We start from the raw sequence: 16,739 nt of genomic DNA, 5'->3' as shown, positions 1-16,739 counted from the left end.
AAGAGAGAGAGAGCGCACAAATGGGGGAGGGACAGAGAGAGAGAATCCCAAGCAGGCTCTGCACTGACAGTGCAGAGCCCAACGCGGGGCTCAAAGTCACTAACTGTGAGATCATGACCTGAGCCAAAATCAAGAGATGGCACTTAACTGACTGAGACACCCAGGAACCCCAATAAAGTGCTATTTCTTGAATAAACATTTTAGTTCTAAGTCTTTCACATTGTTAATAATCATACGAATATACTCAAACTCCAGATTTAACACACTACTTGAACTAAATGCTTCCCCTTTTCTCCAAATTGATTTTGTGGCTCCAAAGATATACCTTATGAAAGCAGTTTAACTGATGATTGAGCTTGAGCAATTTGAATTTAAGGCATACCCACTTGACATTACAGACACACAGAAATGGGTATTAGTTATCTGCAAAGTAGGAATGACCCTAAGATGAGCCATGCCAAGAATCAGGAATGATGTAGACCAGTTTGGTATGCTAGAAAGAGCACAGGAGTAGGGAGGTCTAGAAAGTCTAGATCCCTATTCTATCTCTGACATACTAATGCTATGTGATTTAGGGCTAATCATTTCAGCATTTGACCCCTAATGTATCTATCCATATAAAATGGAAGGACTATACTGGATCAATAGTTTTCTACCTAGGGTTATTTTGTGGTTTATGCAAAATGCTTATGTCATTTTTCTAAATGTTTATTTTTGAGGGGGCAGGGGGGGAGAGAGAGAGAGAGAGAGAGAGAGAGAGAGAGAGAGAGAGAGAGACGCAGAGAATCTGAAGCAGGCTCCATACTATCAGCGCAAAGCCCAATGTGGGGCTTGAACCCACAAACTGTGAGATCATGACCTGAGCTGAAGTCAGATGTTTAACCGACTGAGCCACCCAAGCGCCCCCTTATGTCATTTTATCTTGACTATAGTCTTACGTCCAGGATCAATAACTTATCAAATAAGGAAGCACTCTAGAAAAGGATGAAAGGAAATGGATTGCAAAAAAGACTCCTATCTGGTATCTAAACAATTATTTTTCAGAAACTCTAAAACATGTTATTTAAGGAAGGTTTACTGTAGGACCAAAATAAGCATTGTGTATCCTTACCTTCTAGGCAGTTAATAGGAAGATGATTATGTATCATAGCCATAACCATTCAGTAATTATGGCAGAAAAAGCTGCTGGGTTTCTAGATTCTTTGTCACTGCCTCTCATGTGTCATTCTCGAATACCACCTGATGATGAAGGTTTACTCACCTCCAGCTGTATTGATCACCAAACCAGAAAATAACAGTTCCACATTCTTAAAGCCAAAGTAGAAGGTCATAGACTGCCAGAAAACCAAAACAAGTCAATTAGAGATTTCAGGTAAAGAAGCTTAGAGCATTTGAAAGTATCAGTTCTGGATTGTAAGAGACCTTCACTGAAGTGGGAGGCTCTCTACTTCATTTTAGCACAATCACCATAGACACGCTCTACAAGTATTCTTCCTTGTCCCCACCACCAACTTCTCTCTCTCTTTCTAATTTTAATTCCAGTGTAGTCAACAGACGGTGTTATATTAGTTTCGGGTACACAATATAGTGACTCAACAATTCTACACATTACTCAGCGCTCATCGTGATAAATGCACTGTCCTTTTCTCTTTTCCACACAAAGCAGAACTTAATTCAGAAAAGGGTCAATTTTGAATGGAAGAAATACACAAGAGCCCCAGAAATCCTGGTTCTGGTGTGGCTCTGAAATTAACCTGCCACGTGGTCTTGGGCAAATCACTGGTCTTGTCTGAGTCCGTCTCAGCTTTTCCTCATCAGTAAACTGATCTTTAAAGATGATAACTTGCCAGTCTATTACCCAAGTGGGGGTAAAAGGGCCGCCTCTCCTGAGGTACTCACCATCATCATACCGTCCATTCCCCCGCCATGAGAGTGGTGGGCCGAAGTAGTCGGGTGGTGGTGGTGGTGAGGAGGCACCGTTGTACTGTTGTCAGCCATATGGCTTGTGCCCGTATGGTGGGAATGGTCCACGATTGCAGGAAAAGTTGAGACTCGGCAGAAGATTCTTTAAAGAAAAAGAATTATATATACTGACTTCATGATATAAAATCTTGATTATCTTTTAAATTTTGTTATTTTTATACACCTTATTCTTTAAATGTTTGTTTATTTTGAAAGAGAGAGAGAGAGAGAGAGAGAGAGAGAGAGAGAACGAGTGGGGGAGGGGCAGAGACAGAGGGAGACAGGATTTGAAGCAGGCTCCAGGCTCTGAGCTGTCAGCACAGAGGCAGATGTGGGGCTTGAACCCTCAAACTGTAAGATCATGACCTGAGCCGAAGTTGGACGCTTAACGGACTGAGCCATCCAGGTGCCCCTAAAATCTTGATTCTTGATAACTATTTGTTTATGTGGGATTTCATCCAATAGAGATTACCTTTGAGGACTGGTGCACAAGGGATTTGTGCCTAGGGTTTCAGAAACTTAACCCTTACTCTGCAGAATTGTTCTTTTGATAGGTATGTTCAAAGTACATCTAAATTTAAACATAAAAAGAAAAGTAGTTTCTTTGGGTTGCAAGAAACAATTTGTATAATGGACAGATTGATGTCATTAATGAAATTTAACTTCTCTAAGGCTTTCTAACCATAAATGTCAGTAGATTAAAAAAAAAAAAAGTACTTCAAATAATTCACCTAATTGGATGGCCTGTGTTTTATCAAGATATTAAGAATACGTTTTCGGGGCGCCTGGGTGGCGCAGTCGGTTAAGCGTCCGACTTCAGCCGGGTCACGATCTCACGGTCCGTGAGTTCGAGCCCCGAGTCGGGCTCTGTGCTGACAGCTCAGAGCCTGGAGCCTGTTTCCGATTCTGTGTCTCCCTCTCTCTCTGCCCCTCCCCCGTTCATGCTCTGTCTCTCTCTGTCCCAAAAATAAATAAAAAACGTTGAAAAAAAAAATTAAAAAAAAAGAATACGTTTTCACGTATAGGACAACCAGCCTTCAGCTAATTTAAACTTGAAGAAAAGGTCTATTACTGCCCTAGGCAAGCAATGTGCTCAGAAGATACAATTTCAATCTTAGCTGAGCATTAGAGCTAAGAACACTGAAAACAGGTATAAATTGAATATTCTATATTAAATTAAGTCCAGACGACTGGATATTCAGCCTTGTGTCTTTACTGTCACATTACTGGTTTACTGCAAAAGTCCACCTGGGACATAAACCAAGGAGCAAAAACTCCTGTAGCTGGGGTGGGGGTAGAGAGTGGGAAGCTGAGAGTGAGGTGTTGGTGGATTCTCTTCATGTGTCCCTCAACTCCAGTCTGTGGAGGAAAAGCGTGCTTTAGAAATTCCTGAGCCTGAGTGTGCCTCTCATTCAATCAATCAATATTTATCAAGCTCCTACTATGTGCCAAACTCTGAGCTAAGTGCTAGTGATTCTGTGAATAAGACAAACAAGGTACCTCATGGAGAGAGAAATGACAAAGTAAACAGAACAATTTCATGGTGTGATTAGTGCTGTGAAGGAAATAGGGTAATATGGCAGCATTACTAGGAGGTGGAAAAAGGCATATCTTAGACCAGGAAATCTTTTTAGATTCAGGGAGTTATGTATGTCTAACTTAAAAGCACAAATATTCAGTCACCTATTTTCCCCTCTTCAAACTCCCGTCTCATGATTCTATGACAGCAAGCTTAAGAAACAGGCTTGTATTTCCAGCAAAAGACGAGGCAAAGTATCAGTAAGGGATAATCAAAGTTCAATTCTGAATTTAAGTAATTTTCATGCCAGACACTATATTATTTCATAATTATAGAGCTTGACAATCTGGTATTATTAATACCATGGACATAAAGGACATTTGTAACAGGCTCTTTGTCCATAAAATTTTTATAGCACAGAGTAAAAACAGAATACACACAAAAATAATCAAAACGACAGCACCCAGAAAATTTCAGTGATGGGAGAAATGTAAGTGGGCAGCAGTTTTCGGATACAAGAATCATGGTAGAAGGGAGAGAGCATTGGTATCTGAGTGATGACAGATTATAGTTTTTGAGCCGAGCAAGTGCAGTGAAGCAAGCATGAGAAGACTTTTGCCAGCCAGAAAGACTGAGAACACATCCTCATAAAGAGACTCAAGTACAAGTCACAATTTGTTCTCTTCCAATAAGAGTTTGAAAAGTGATTATAACAAAATAAAACCATAAAGGATAACTTCATTTCACATTATCAACCCGAATCCTGGCCACTGATTCAGTGATTATTTGCAGTGTCTTCTGGTGTAAAAGACTGAGGGAAATAAGATACAGAGATGAACCAGACATACAGTCTTTCACCAAGGAGCCTCAATGCTAAAAGCTAAACAGGGAAACCGAACAGTTTTAATTTTTCATTTTGGGCATAAGAAGACATGTAAAGAGCAGTTTAAAAAGCAAGATCTTAGCATCACAAACTAAAGATTTGCACCCTTGAAATCCTTGATGAACTTTCACATATTCTTCCCATTAACATTTTAAGACCCACAGGTTCCTACTTGTTTAGGTACCTCATTATAGTTAGAGACACCTGCTCAATGAAGACCTATCATCAAATCTCTTCAGACATATCACTGGCCCGATAATTCATCTGTCCAAATCTAAAGAACGCCTTTCAAAGTATGCACCTGTTTTAAATGTCATCTTTGTAGGATAAATTTCACTTTCAAACATACTAGGAAATAGAATCTATTTTCTTTCATTGTGAGTGGACAATAGATTTCTTGTAATGGAATCCTATGCAAGGCTTGCCCCATAGTGTATGAAGGTACAAATCTGGTGGATTAATGTATATACATACACTGCAGACACAAACTCAAACCAATCCTGGGCTCGCTACAAGTCTGTTCCAGCAAAAATGCCATGGGAATATATATATATCTTAGAAATTGATTATTAAAGCATAAAAAATAAAAGCAATTATATTCTTTTCTCTTCCTACTTGACTTTTCAGTGCTGTGTCCGATGTGTTTGGATAATTCATCTTCTATAGCAAATCAAACACATCTAACCCCTTCTCTTCAGAAGAGAAATTCTACTTACAGGAGGTAAACTGGCAGTTGGTTAGTGTAAGTCTGTTTCTTTCAATAGCTTTAATCTAAGAAGATCCAAGCTCAGCTTCTTCCAGAATAAAAATGGGTACTGAATTGAGAATAAATCAAAGAGCTGTGGCACAGCAATATCATTTGCTGTTTCAACTAGTAATCTGAAAAAAATGGTTTAATCATGAGTTGTGCTCTTTTGTCTTTGGTTTATTCAAGCTTCTCTCAACTCCACAGCCAACTTGAACTACTTGCTGCTGTCCAAGAACTTTTTTCTCTAATATAGCTCCACCTCACTGTCTCCAAGAACTAGGTTCAAGGTCTACAAAGTAGCTATAGTTCTTTTATGCAATTTCTTGATTTGTAAAAACCTCTATCATTCGCTTCTCTTATCTTTATCCTTCTACTTCATCAAATTTACAAATTATTTATAGAGAATACCAACCAAAAAAAATAATAATCTGAATATATCACTCAAGGATAAAACTGAAAAAAAAAAAAAAATCTGAGTATTCCTAGCTTTCAATCCACAACAAAATCCATCTCCAATATTTATTTACCAAGCTGAGTGTACAGCTAGATGAAAAAATTAGGAATATAGTACTTCTGTTTATTTTGCAATTCAGGTCAACTAGTTTTCTCTAACAGAGTTCATGAGGGACCCGTGCTGGAGAAGCACCTTCACTTTAGATAACAGAGTGATGAGCTCAACTACACAGCTGGAAACATAGTCAAAGAATTTTGAAGGTGCTCTGGTTGTACAACCTGGGAGACTCACTCACCCTCTCTGGAGCTGGTTCCTGGCCAGTAGAACATGGAGGACTACTGGGAGGGTGACACGAGATAAAAAGCTTAAAGCATCTAGCAGAGTGCCTGACAAGTGGTAGTGTTATCATTCCGTGGAATATGAGGAGATAAAAGACGTTAGATCAGGAAAATCCAATGGATAAACTTTGTGGGAGAAGACAAAACCAAAATATTATGCTTGCTTTTCTCCTACAAAATATTCTAGCCAAGACCACATTCAAGGCCCTTTCTGCTTATCCTGTCTCCTAACCGAGAACACAAAGAGGCTCTCGACACTCATGTGTATAGTTCAGAATTGCTCTGGTTTGAAATAGTTCCTTCTAGCATAGACAAGTCCCTGGATCTTTCAGGAAATACAAGAGAAAGGTTTAGGATCTGACTACAGAAATCAATTAATCAATCAATCAATCAACCAATCAATCAAGGAAGCAAGCAAGCAAGCAAGCAAGCAAGCATAAGCTTCTACAGAACTTAGTTCATACAGAGTATAAAAAGTTTATTTCTCAGAAGGCTTTACACTATTCACTTTCTATCTTATCTTCAGTTGTATACTTGAAGTCAGCTATATGCCAACTTGTTTGTATTGCCCTGAATACTATCAGATGTGGAAAATGAGATGGCACATTCTATGCTGAATGCCACATAGCTTTGTATTTTGTTCTGTCTTTCCCTTTCCCCCACTTAATAAGTATTGTGCAGCATTTATACAAATAGGTTCTAGAACATCCCTGTATTCAGGTCTAATTATTTCTCAGTCTACTTCTGAGGATCATCAAAAAAGAAGTTTTCTCTATTCCTCTCAAAACAGGCACACTGTAAAGCACCGAGAGGGCCAGATTCTTTGCAAAGTCTAGCATCTTCAGCAAAATAAACGTGAGTTTATGAACAGAAGTTAGGAAATTGGCAAGAAGGCTAGATTCTGATGCCCATTCTGAGTCTTAGCATTGACTTTCCTTTTAATGGATTTATTCTAAACCTCAAATTCTTTTTTATTTTCCTGGTAGTGTACAATGATGGATAAGAAACAATAATCATAGGGACTATGGAGATCAGACCCCACAAAAAGACTACACAGAAGTAGTCAGACATCGGCCACATGGTCCCTTTTCTCCAGCTCAGACATAGTCTGGAACCTTAGACAATTGTTTGAGACTGCCTACAGTGTTTCCTGATAAAGAAAATAAGGAAGAGAGTTTTTATTTTTAAAATGATAAAGGTCATGTTCTTCTTCAGATGTGTAAAACCATAAAACAAAGACAAATCTATCTAGTTGCTCTTCTGCTTTCTGCAGTCATTATTTTTATTGAGGACTTCTAAGCTTTCGGCAAGCACAGATAGGGAAAATTCAAGGTCACAGACACTATGCTGCCATAAACAGGGATTCATGCTTATGGACTATGTTCTCATGATCAAGCAACCAGTTAAACTGGACTAATCCTGCCTTTTGATGACCTGTACGGGGTCAGCAGATATTCTGAGAAATGGCTCTGGCCTTGTTTCAAGTGCCCCTATAGGTGAACTTCAAAATTCTCTTGATGACTGTAATTCCACACTATGCTGTCCTTTGGGGAGGGAGGCCTCTAAGGAGACGCAGAGGTAAAGGAGAGATATAATGCAATAACAAAATAGGGTCTAGGTGTACCTCCATCACATGGCATTCCAGCCCAATATACTAGAGTTTTGTTTTGTTTTTTAAGCTTATTTATGTTTGAGAGAGAGTGCACGCGTATGCGCGCTTGCGAGTGGAGGATGGGCAGAGAGAATCCCAAGCAGGTTTGGGGCCCGTTCTTACAAACTGTGAAATCCTGACCTGAGCTAAAATAAGCGCCAGATGCTTAACCAACTGCACCACCCAGGCACCCCTACTAGGGTTGTTTTGAGAAAAAGTAGTAGCTCCCAGTAAATAGGAGGGGGAAATATAATGATGAACACATAGGGGAAGACCCTTCCCCTTGAAGGCTATATTGTTGTTCCATTCATCCCTCGGCCCTGGCCTCATTCTGATACCCCAAACTGACTGGCAGAAATATTGGTCATAATTGTATGACCACAATAACCACATAACCCACTTAACGCTTTGGATATTTTAGCTGCCTCTCCTTGGCCTGTGTCCTTCTTGAGGACACTGAATTTTACCAATTTTATTTATAAAAGGCTTGAGTAAATCGTAGGTTTACACAGGTTCTCAGCCAGTACCGGCAAAAACTTATGAAGTTCTGCCGCATCAATGTACTAAATACAGTTAAGTAAAATTATGCAGTAGAGGTAGAGAGAAAATAGGTCAGGTCAATAAGAAAAAAAAGTAAAAGTCCCTAAAATCACAGACACACACATAGAGCTGTCCCCAGATTAACTCTGACAGGTGATGGGACATGATAGTGATGAGGGAAGGGAGCTTGGGGCAAGCTGAGGGCAAAATACAGGCTGGCACCCCATGCCCCCACCACCCTGCCGGTGGAATATGTGTGATATTCCTCAGACACTCCCAGCTACCCAAGAACAAAGGAAAGGGGGTTAAGTGCTTGCCATGGCAATCTGGGAAACTAAGGCAAATGAAAAATTAAATTCCCTTATTGCCTACAGCCATTGACAAGTCCTCGAACCAGCAGAGTGACCTTGACCTCCCTCTAGGATCTCAGCTGCCTCAAGGATAACACTTTGCTAGGGGCAAAAGAGAACCTTGGCTTAACATTGTCCCAACTTCACCGATCCTATAAGTCCTATAAGTCGACTTCCTTTATCTCAACTGCCCCAGGATATATGCTGGCAATCATACTCCAAGTTTACGCCAACACCCGCCCGCCCCCCCACCCTTCGGATAATATGCATCCGAAGGGTCTCATGACTGAGGCTTTATTAAATGGTAATAAATGGTGTTTACCTAGCAACAGCTAGCCCCTCAAGGTCCTGGAAACCTTGCTTCCAAAATTCCTTAGCGACTTCCTATATCCCTGATCCTCTCCCAACCTGAGGGTATACAATGAGTTACCTCTCACAACCCCAATGCAGCTCTTCCTGACCATGGGTCCTGTCCCCATGCTTTAATAGAATCACCTTTTTGCACCAAAGTCTTCAGGAATTATTTCTTGACCATAGGCTCTGGACCACCCAACCATCAACCCAAAACTTCATCAACAGGGCACTTGCTACGACTAAAGGTTTATCAATGGTCAGAACTCAGGAGTATAACTGCCAAAAACCCACCACTAATACGACTACTACCAATACAAAAACACTTAGATTTTTATCCTTTTAAAAATTCTTCAATGAAACAAAGGCTACTGTTGTCCCTTCTAACTTTTTGCCTTTGTTGATAATAAAAATAACTCCAAGCGATCATCTACAACAAATTCTCACTTTCTTTTCTTCATGGCAATGGCTAGGCTGATCTGATAGAACTGGCAAAGAATTCATGTAGTGATTGTTTGCTAATTTCAGTATTATTTTCTTTTTCTTCACCATCTAGTATAGTGAGCTCTACCACTTTGCACCATCCCCTGAAAGCGCCTTTCATGGAAAGAAACCAAACTAAGCAGTTTACATACCCAATAAGAGCAGAGTCTATGTGGCTGAATTACTCATATATCAGACTGATGGGCTTCAAAGGTAACTGCCAGAGTCATAAAGGGGAAAACTCCTTCAAACAATTACATTTAAAACTTAAAGAGCCTTCATTTATGAGTAGCCAGTGATCTCGGCAAACAAGAAATGTGGCGTGGACTGACAAGTTTTTAGAAAAATAAGAGGAGCCAGGAATTAGTTAGAGTAGCTCTTTACTGAGAAGTTCCTATGTTAATAAAAAAGACTAAGAATATCTATGTTAATAGAAAGGACGATAACTCAGCTGTCCTGAAAATCTCATTCTAACTATCCACAGAAAACACAAGATAGCAGACTCTGATTCTATCTCATTCTAACCATCCACAGAAAAGACAGCAAGACTTGTAATCTGATTCTAATCAAAGCAAGACGAGCACTTTGTTTCCAGATACTGGTTCAAGGTCACCCTTTTCTATCATAAATTTCATCCTCCCACATCTCCGGTCCACCTTATTAAGCTGCTCAGGCTCAGCAAGGTAGATAAGAAACTGGCTGGGGCAGGACAGATCCCGGAGGACCTGATCACATGGAAACCTTTACTGGCAGAGAGGGCTATCATTTTCAACAGAAAGTACGCTAAAGACAAACTTAATTTTTAAAATACTCATTGTCCCATTTCTAGATCACCTAAGCCTTGTGGGCAAGCCTGAATGAACCAGGCTATTACCATGTAAGCAACAAAATATAAAGGCAAGAGAACAAGTTTAAATGTGAAAGGGATGCAGGTGATAAACACTATATTGGGCAAGTAATTTTATATTTTATAGCTTCATTTTCCGTAATTGTATAAACACTGAATTATATGATTAATCAAACTTCACCCAGAGCTAAAACTTAATTCTATATTTTTTCAGTTCAGTTTCCAGAAGAATAGAATGCTTTTCTATCCCTATCCTTATTATTGGGTTGTAAGTTCTATGAGGACCCTGTCTTGTTTATTCATGAATCTCCTGCATTTCCTAACATCCTGCACACCGTAGTAAGTGCTTGCTGAAATAAATTGTTTTTCTCTGTACTTCTTCCCTGGCAACTTAGACATAAGACAGACAAATCAATTCCTTAACCTGTTAATGACACACTGGGCAAACCTCAATTTCCTCTCTACCACTTTAGTGACTCTGAAATGCTATGTAATAATATTTGATGGATATGCTTAGAAATTATTCAGTAGTTCTACATTAAGAAGTAGCAAAATGTAGTTGATATAGAAGTAACATAGACAAGTTGAACCTAAACATTGTTTCTTTTTTTTTTAATGTTTACTTATTTTTGAGAGAGAGAGCACAGGCACAAGCAGGGGAAGGGCAAAGAGAGAGAGAGACAGAGAGACAGAGAGACACAGACAGAGAGAGACAGAGAAACAAAGGATCCAAAGCAGGCTCTGTGCTGTTAGCCCAGAGCCCTATGCGGGTCCTAACCTCAGGGACCTCGAGATCATGACCTGAGCCAAAGTCCGATGCTTAACCAACCAAGCCACTCAGGTGCTCCTGAACTTTTTTTTTTTTTACTGTTTATTTATTTTTGAGAGAGAGAGAGAGCATGCGCACACATGTGCACATGTGTGGGGGAAGGGCAGAGAGCGGGACATAGGGCTGGAATCCATGAACTGTGAGATTATGAGCCAAGCTGAAACCAAGAATTGGAAGCTAACCAACCGAGCCACCCGGAAAAGTTGAACTTTTTAAGAGTTGGAAGGGGATTATGAATTCATCTAGTCCTACTTATTCATTTCATGGAAGCCCAGAGTATGAAACCACAAAGCACTTGGGAGAATCTAATATTTACATGTTCTGGCCTAATCTGCCTTCACGGATACTTTTATAAAATGTTTGGTGACAAATGTAAGGAGACTGTACACAAAACTCACACCTGTTTTTAAAACGGAAGGAAGAGGACATACTGCTGTTGACCTTCCAGTGGTGTGAAATGCCAAATCCAGATCCTTTATATGAATCAAAATCTCTAGGGCACTAATCCTGGGTAAATGCCACTTCCTTGAAATGGACAGTAGAGAAAACAGACCAAACTGTAAGATAAGATCAACTCGAAAATACTTTTACTCTGCGCATCTACCCAATGAATCACGGTGTGGAACCTGAACAAATGGTATGTGGTATGAAGTAATGGGGTCCCTCACCATCTCTCTTCTCAGAACCAGAGGTGCTGAGAGCTTAAGCAATGCTATTTTAGAAAGCTCTGGAAGCGCCTTTGCTAGAACTTATTATCTATCTTCACTCCCTGCCCAGGACTTAAGTCTTTATTAAATCTGCCTTATTATTTACCCAATGTCACAATTTTGTATCCATTAAATGTCACAGTTTTGATCACCCTTCCTAATCCCAAGTACATTACAAGGTTCACCCAGACTGCTTCCGGTTTTGCCACCAGCGATTCTATTACAAACATGGGTTTTCCTAACAGTACCCCCTACCCCGTTCATCTTAATGTGATACACCAATGACAAATTCATCTACCTAAGGCATGGCTCTACTTAATTGTTAAAAAAATTCCACTGCCTACGAACCTCTCTCCCTTGTCTACTAACCTCCTTGTTCTGAGATCACAGATCTCTAAAATGAAGGCCTCAACCTACCTTTCTGCCTACACATACTTGGAGTTCCAGTCGAACAAGTCTAATAGCCCAAAGCTTTAATTGGACAAACCCCACACTTTTCTGTCTGGTATCTTTGCTCACATTGTTTCTTCAGTCTGGAACGCCCATCCTTACAATCTCTAATGCAACAAACCCTCTTCATCTTTCAAGGTCTCCTGCTAAGCCCTCTGAACATTCAGAGCACATTGTGCCTTTCCTAAGAACTCCAGCTTGGACTAGGTCTCACAAAATACCCTGAAATGTTGTTTTGATCTTTTCAATCTGTGCCTATTTCTGTCATCATGTTGATAGAACAGTATTGAGAAAAGGTAGGAGACACAGTTGAATGGAGTACTTCTCCAAAATTCCTTCTCAGCTTAATCAACTGCAGACATTTAATGAGCTCCTCTTGAATGCTTCTCCTTCTTGGCCCACCCAAGGAGAGAAGCCTAGCTTGGACAATTAGGCCTAGAAAAAGATGCATGGGCCACTTCTTCAACTATATACAGACCACCTGAAATTGAAACTTGAATGCCCTCTTAATCTGTGGGTCATAGAAATCTCACGAAGAATTGGACGGACCAATCACATGGAGGTCATTGCATGGAGCTCTGCAGTAACATACAAATTCTGTAATAACTGTTTGAACATGTCTAGGAATTTCTCAGGCTAGCATGTTGCTCTCTTCTAGAAATATAATAAAGAAAAGCCTCTCTTTCCAGACAAACCAAGTACAGAAGATGTTCCACAGGAATCTGAATCTTGCTATTTGAGGGTGATGATGTTAACAACCAGTACTCAAAACTAAACCAGTATTTGTACTCCAGGTACTATTTGCATGTATTTCTGGAGCTATAATTGCATTTTAGGCTTCACTCCCCTGAACTACCTACCTACTGTCTGCAAAGAGAAACCTAAGTATCTTTATATCTAACTTTTGATAGTGGGTATGCTTACTTTATGCTCAGTCTCTGGCATTTAGGTTTTTCTATCTGTTACTGACTTACTTTCCAGGCTATTTCAAACTAATCCTTTTTGCCAATATTCCACTGAAACTGATCTACTTACTTTTCCTGAATAAACTGAGCACTTTGACATTTGTATGCCTTTTTGGCTTGGGTCATTCCCCTAATTCCTCTCTCTCCCCCATTTCCTGAATATGTGCAAACCATTATTAATTCAACATTTACCCAGTTAAATATACCAGAATTAGGGTGAAGTTAAAACATGGCCCTTGCTCTTCTGAGTTTACAGTCTAGCTCATTCTTTTTTAAAAAAAAAAATTTTTTTTTAATGTTTATTTATTTTTTGAGACAGAGAGAGACAGAGCATGAACGGGGGAGGGTCAGAGAGAGAGGGAGACACAGAATCTGAAACAGGCTCCAGGCTCTGAGCTGTCAGCACAGAGCCCGACGCGGGGCTCGAACTCACGGACCGCAAGATCATGACCTGAGCCAAAGTCGGACGCTTAACCGACTGAGCCACCCAGGCGCCCCCAATCTAGCTCATTCTTAAAGGATTATTTAATATGCCATCTCTTCCATTAGGTTTCCCTTGGAATCTTGACAGAAGAAATCTCTTTTCTGAATTTCCCTGGCAGTCTTCTCTTAATGGAAAATTTGACTTACAGTTCTTAAAATACATGATGAAAAACACCATTTTTATACAGCAAGTTCCTTAAGGACAAGTAAACTTTCTAGTTTCTACCTCCTTACTGCATCTGGAAGAACATTCAACAGACGTTCATTCATTCCCAAAGTACCATCCACGTAGGTTTCAAGATCTACCCCCAGTGAGCCAGATGCAAAAAGACAAGATTCTTGCCTTCATGGGGCTTACTCTAGGAAGAGAAAGCCCTCATTAAGTATGTAAACAAATAATTATGTGTAAGTGTATATAATTACAAATCGTGATATATGAAATGAAGGAAATAAATATGGCACTGCAGCAGAGAACAGAAAGAACCAATTTAGATGGCAGGGGAGAGGCATGTGGAGAGAGAGACAAGCCCTCTCTAAGGAGGTAACCTTCAAACAGACTGATAAATAACTGGAGTTGGGTAGAAAGGTAAGGGAACAGCATCCCGGAGGCAACAAAAGAATCAAGGGCATTCAAGGTCAGTATGAATAGAACACAGTGAGTCATTTTAAGGGGACTACATTTTATTTGAAGGGCAACTGGCAGCTATGAGGGTAATGAGCACGGAAGGGATATGATTAGATTTATATTTTAATAGAGTACTTTTGCTGCTGTGTAGAGTAACTGGCCTTTATTTGCTCTTCCCTAACATTTTCTGCTCAAGTTCTTCTGTGAGGTATTCACAGGAAAAAAAAAAATCCTTATGGAATCATGGGCTATAATCCTCTGATTTGCCAGAAACCAGAAAGACATCTGTTAAAGCTTTAGAAGGATCAGAAGAACCTTGTAATGTCTGGGTTATAAAATGGTTTGAGGGTCAAAATTGAAGAATATTCTACAAGGACTATCCCGGGTTGTAAGAGCTTTTCAAGTCCCATGCCACCCTTTGTCAATGAGAGTTAAGCTTACAGAATATTGTTAAGAGCATGAGTTTGGAGCCAGATGGCATTCAAATCCTGGCTTGGTTAATTTCCAGCTGAGTGTCATGGTGACATTTCCTATAAAACTTCCCTGGATCTTTAGGTTATTAGTGGGTACTGTGTACAGAGTATGCTAAAGAGACTGTGTCCAGATTACAATAGTATTTGGATAAATGATTCAAATTTGGTAATGTGCTCAATAGAAAAATATGATAAAAGTACACTAAGCTCTCTGCAGGACATGAACGGCAGACTGAGGTACATGGCAAGTACTTAATAGATTTTTAGTGGATTATACAATCTATACTATACATGGAAACCTTCAACAGTGATAGAAACAACTCCATTTTTCACTTATACCTTTTCCAAACATTAGCAACAAATCCAGAATTTATGTGATTCCAGTTTTTAATTGCTCCAATGTTTTGAGGACAGTGGAACACACATTAGACTGAGTCTAAGATCTGGATTCTGGTCCATGCAACTCCATCGCTTTATGTTCTTTCGGATAAAACACCTATGTCCGAGTTTCTCAATTTTGGCATTACTGACATTTGAAGCTGAATAATTTCATTGTTGAATGAGCTGTCCTGTCCATTGTAGTATGTTTAACAGCACCCCTAGCCTTTACTCACCAAATGCCAGTGGCAGTGTCCCAGTTGTGACAACTAAAAATGTCTCCAGACATTGCCAAAAGTCCCCCGAGGGGCGAAATCACCCTACCTTTCTGAGAACTACTTTGATCTTGGAGTTTCAGTGTCTCATCCAAAACTCGGGGAAACAGAAATAACATCTGTTCGCCTTTAGGGTTGTTACGTCATTCAAATGAAATAATGAATGGGAAGAAATACTGAGGGGGAAAAAGACCATATAACATATGTAAAAGCATTATTATTCAGTGCGTTATTATTATTTTGAAGTTTTTACTTCTATTCCACTCAGTTACCATACTGTGTAATACCAGTGTCAGGGGCACAATCAGTGACTCGACACCCACACACAACACCTGGTGCTCATCACAACAAGTGCACTCCTTAATTCCCATCACCTGTTTCACCCACCCTGTCCACCTCCCTTCTGGCATCAGTGAGTTATTATCATGCTGAGTGATCAATAATGAGGCTGAAGAAAACTATTCACATCTTGCTTACAGGATGCATCGTAAGGCTTAGGTTAAGGCTGTTATGCTGTCTAATACACCTTCTAGGCATTCAATAAATATTTGTTGATTGACTCTAAGTCTGGGTCCAATAATCACTTCATTTACTTTTGTGGCATGTTCTTAGGTCATTCTGCTGAGCTACAACAGTGTAGTGTGTTTCCAAACTTAACGGCACTTGAAAGATGGGCCTGGGTTAAACGAGAATGGCTACGCATTTTGCAGATGGAAAATTGAGGTACTCAAGGTTAACAGACTGGCTGAGGTCATCATGTGGCAGTCAGTCTGGTGGCACTCTGCAATTAGAATCCAGATTCTGACCTCTAGCGCTCTATCATTTGTGCCATGGCACTTTCATCCACCCGCCTTGTGTCTCCGTCTCTTAACACAAAGTCAGCTATTCTGCTTTCCAGCTGCAATCCTGGAAAATTGCGATAAGGAAACAGAGTTGCAACTTTTTTTAATTAAAAAAAAAAAAGTTTATTTCTTTATATTGAGAGAGAGTGAGCAGGAGAGGAGCAGAGAGAGAGGAAGAGAGAGGATCTTAAGCAGGCTCTGCACTCTCAGCACAGAGCCAGACCTGAGGAACCGTGAGATCATGACCTGAGCTGAAATCAAAAGTTAGAAGCTTAACCAACTGAGCCACCCAGGCACTCCTGGGGTTGCAGTTTTTAATGAGAGAGGTTTACAAAGAAAAGTGGACCTATTTTTATTGGGAGGCACACGTGGTTATTCCCTGTCTTCGGGGTAAACCAGTGCCAAGTTATCCAAGCGCCTTGCCAAGTCTCTAAGTCCTTGCCCAGTAAGCTGCCCCAGAGGAACTAAGTCTACTGTTAGCTACCCCTAGAGCAGTTGCACTGCTTTCTACTGTGCTACGGCATACAATTTGGGCTAAAGTTGTAACCTACAGTAATCCTGACTGTTCTACCTCTACATGGCTCTA

The 16,739-nt window shown here is 40.1% G+C and overlaps 1 protein-coding gene across 1 annotated transcript in view; it reads right to left on the bottom strand.

Annotated features, from left to right (window-relative positions):
* SLC31A1 (solute carrier family 31 member 1) overlaps positions 1-16,739 on the bottom strand; it is a gene marked incomplete at its 5' end in the record, with an annotated part of 41,000 nt that overhangs the window by 5,714 nt on the left and 18,547 nt on the right. Inside the window, 2 exons of the mRNA XM_042912105.1 lie at positions 1,262-1,334; positions 1,900-2,065. Of these exons, the coding sequence (XP_042768039.1) occupies positions 1,262-1,334; positions 1,900-2,065 (239 nt within the window). The remainder of the gene's footprint in view (positions 1-1,261; positions 1,335-1,899; positions 2,066-16,739) is intronic.

Source organism: Panthera leo, chromosome D4 (genome assembly GCF_018350215.1).
Source record: "Panthera leo isolate Ple1 chromosome D4, P.leo_Ple1_pat1.1, whole genome shotgun sequence".
NCBI lineage: Eukaryota > Metazoa > Chordata > Mammalia > Carnivora > Felidae > Panthera > Panthera leo.
The sequence above is the reverse complement of the archived record's forward strand: the minus strand, read 5'-3'. Positions and strand labels throughout refer to the sequence as shown.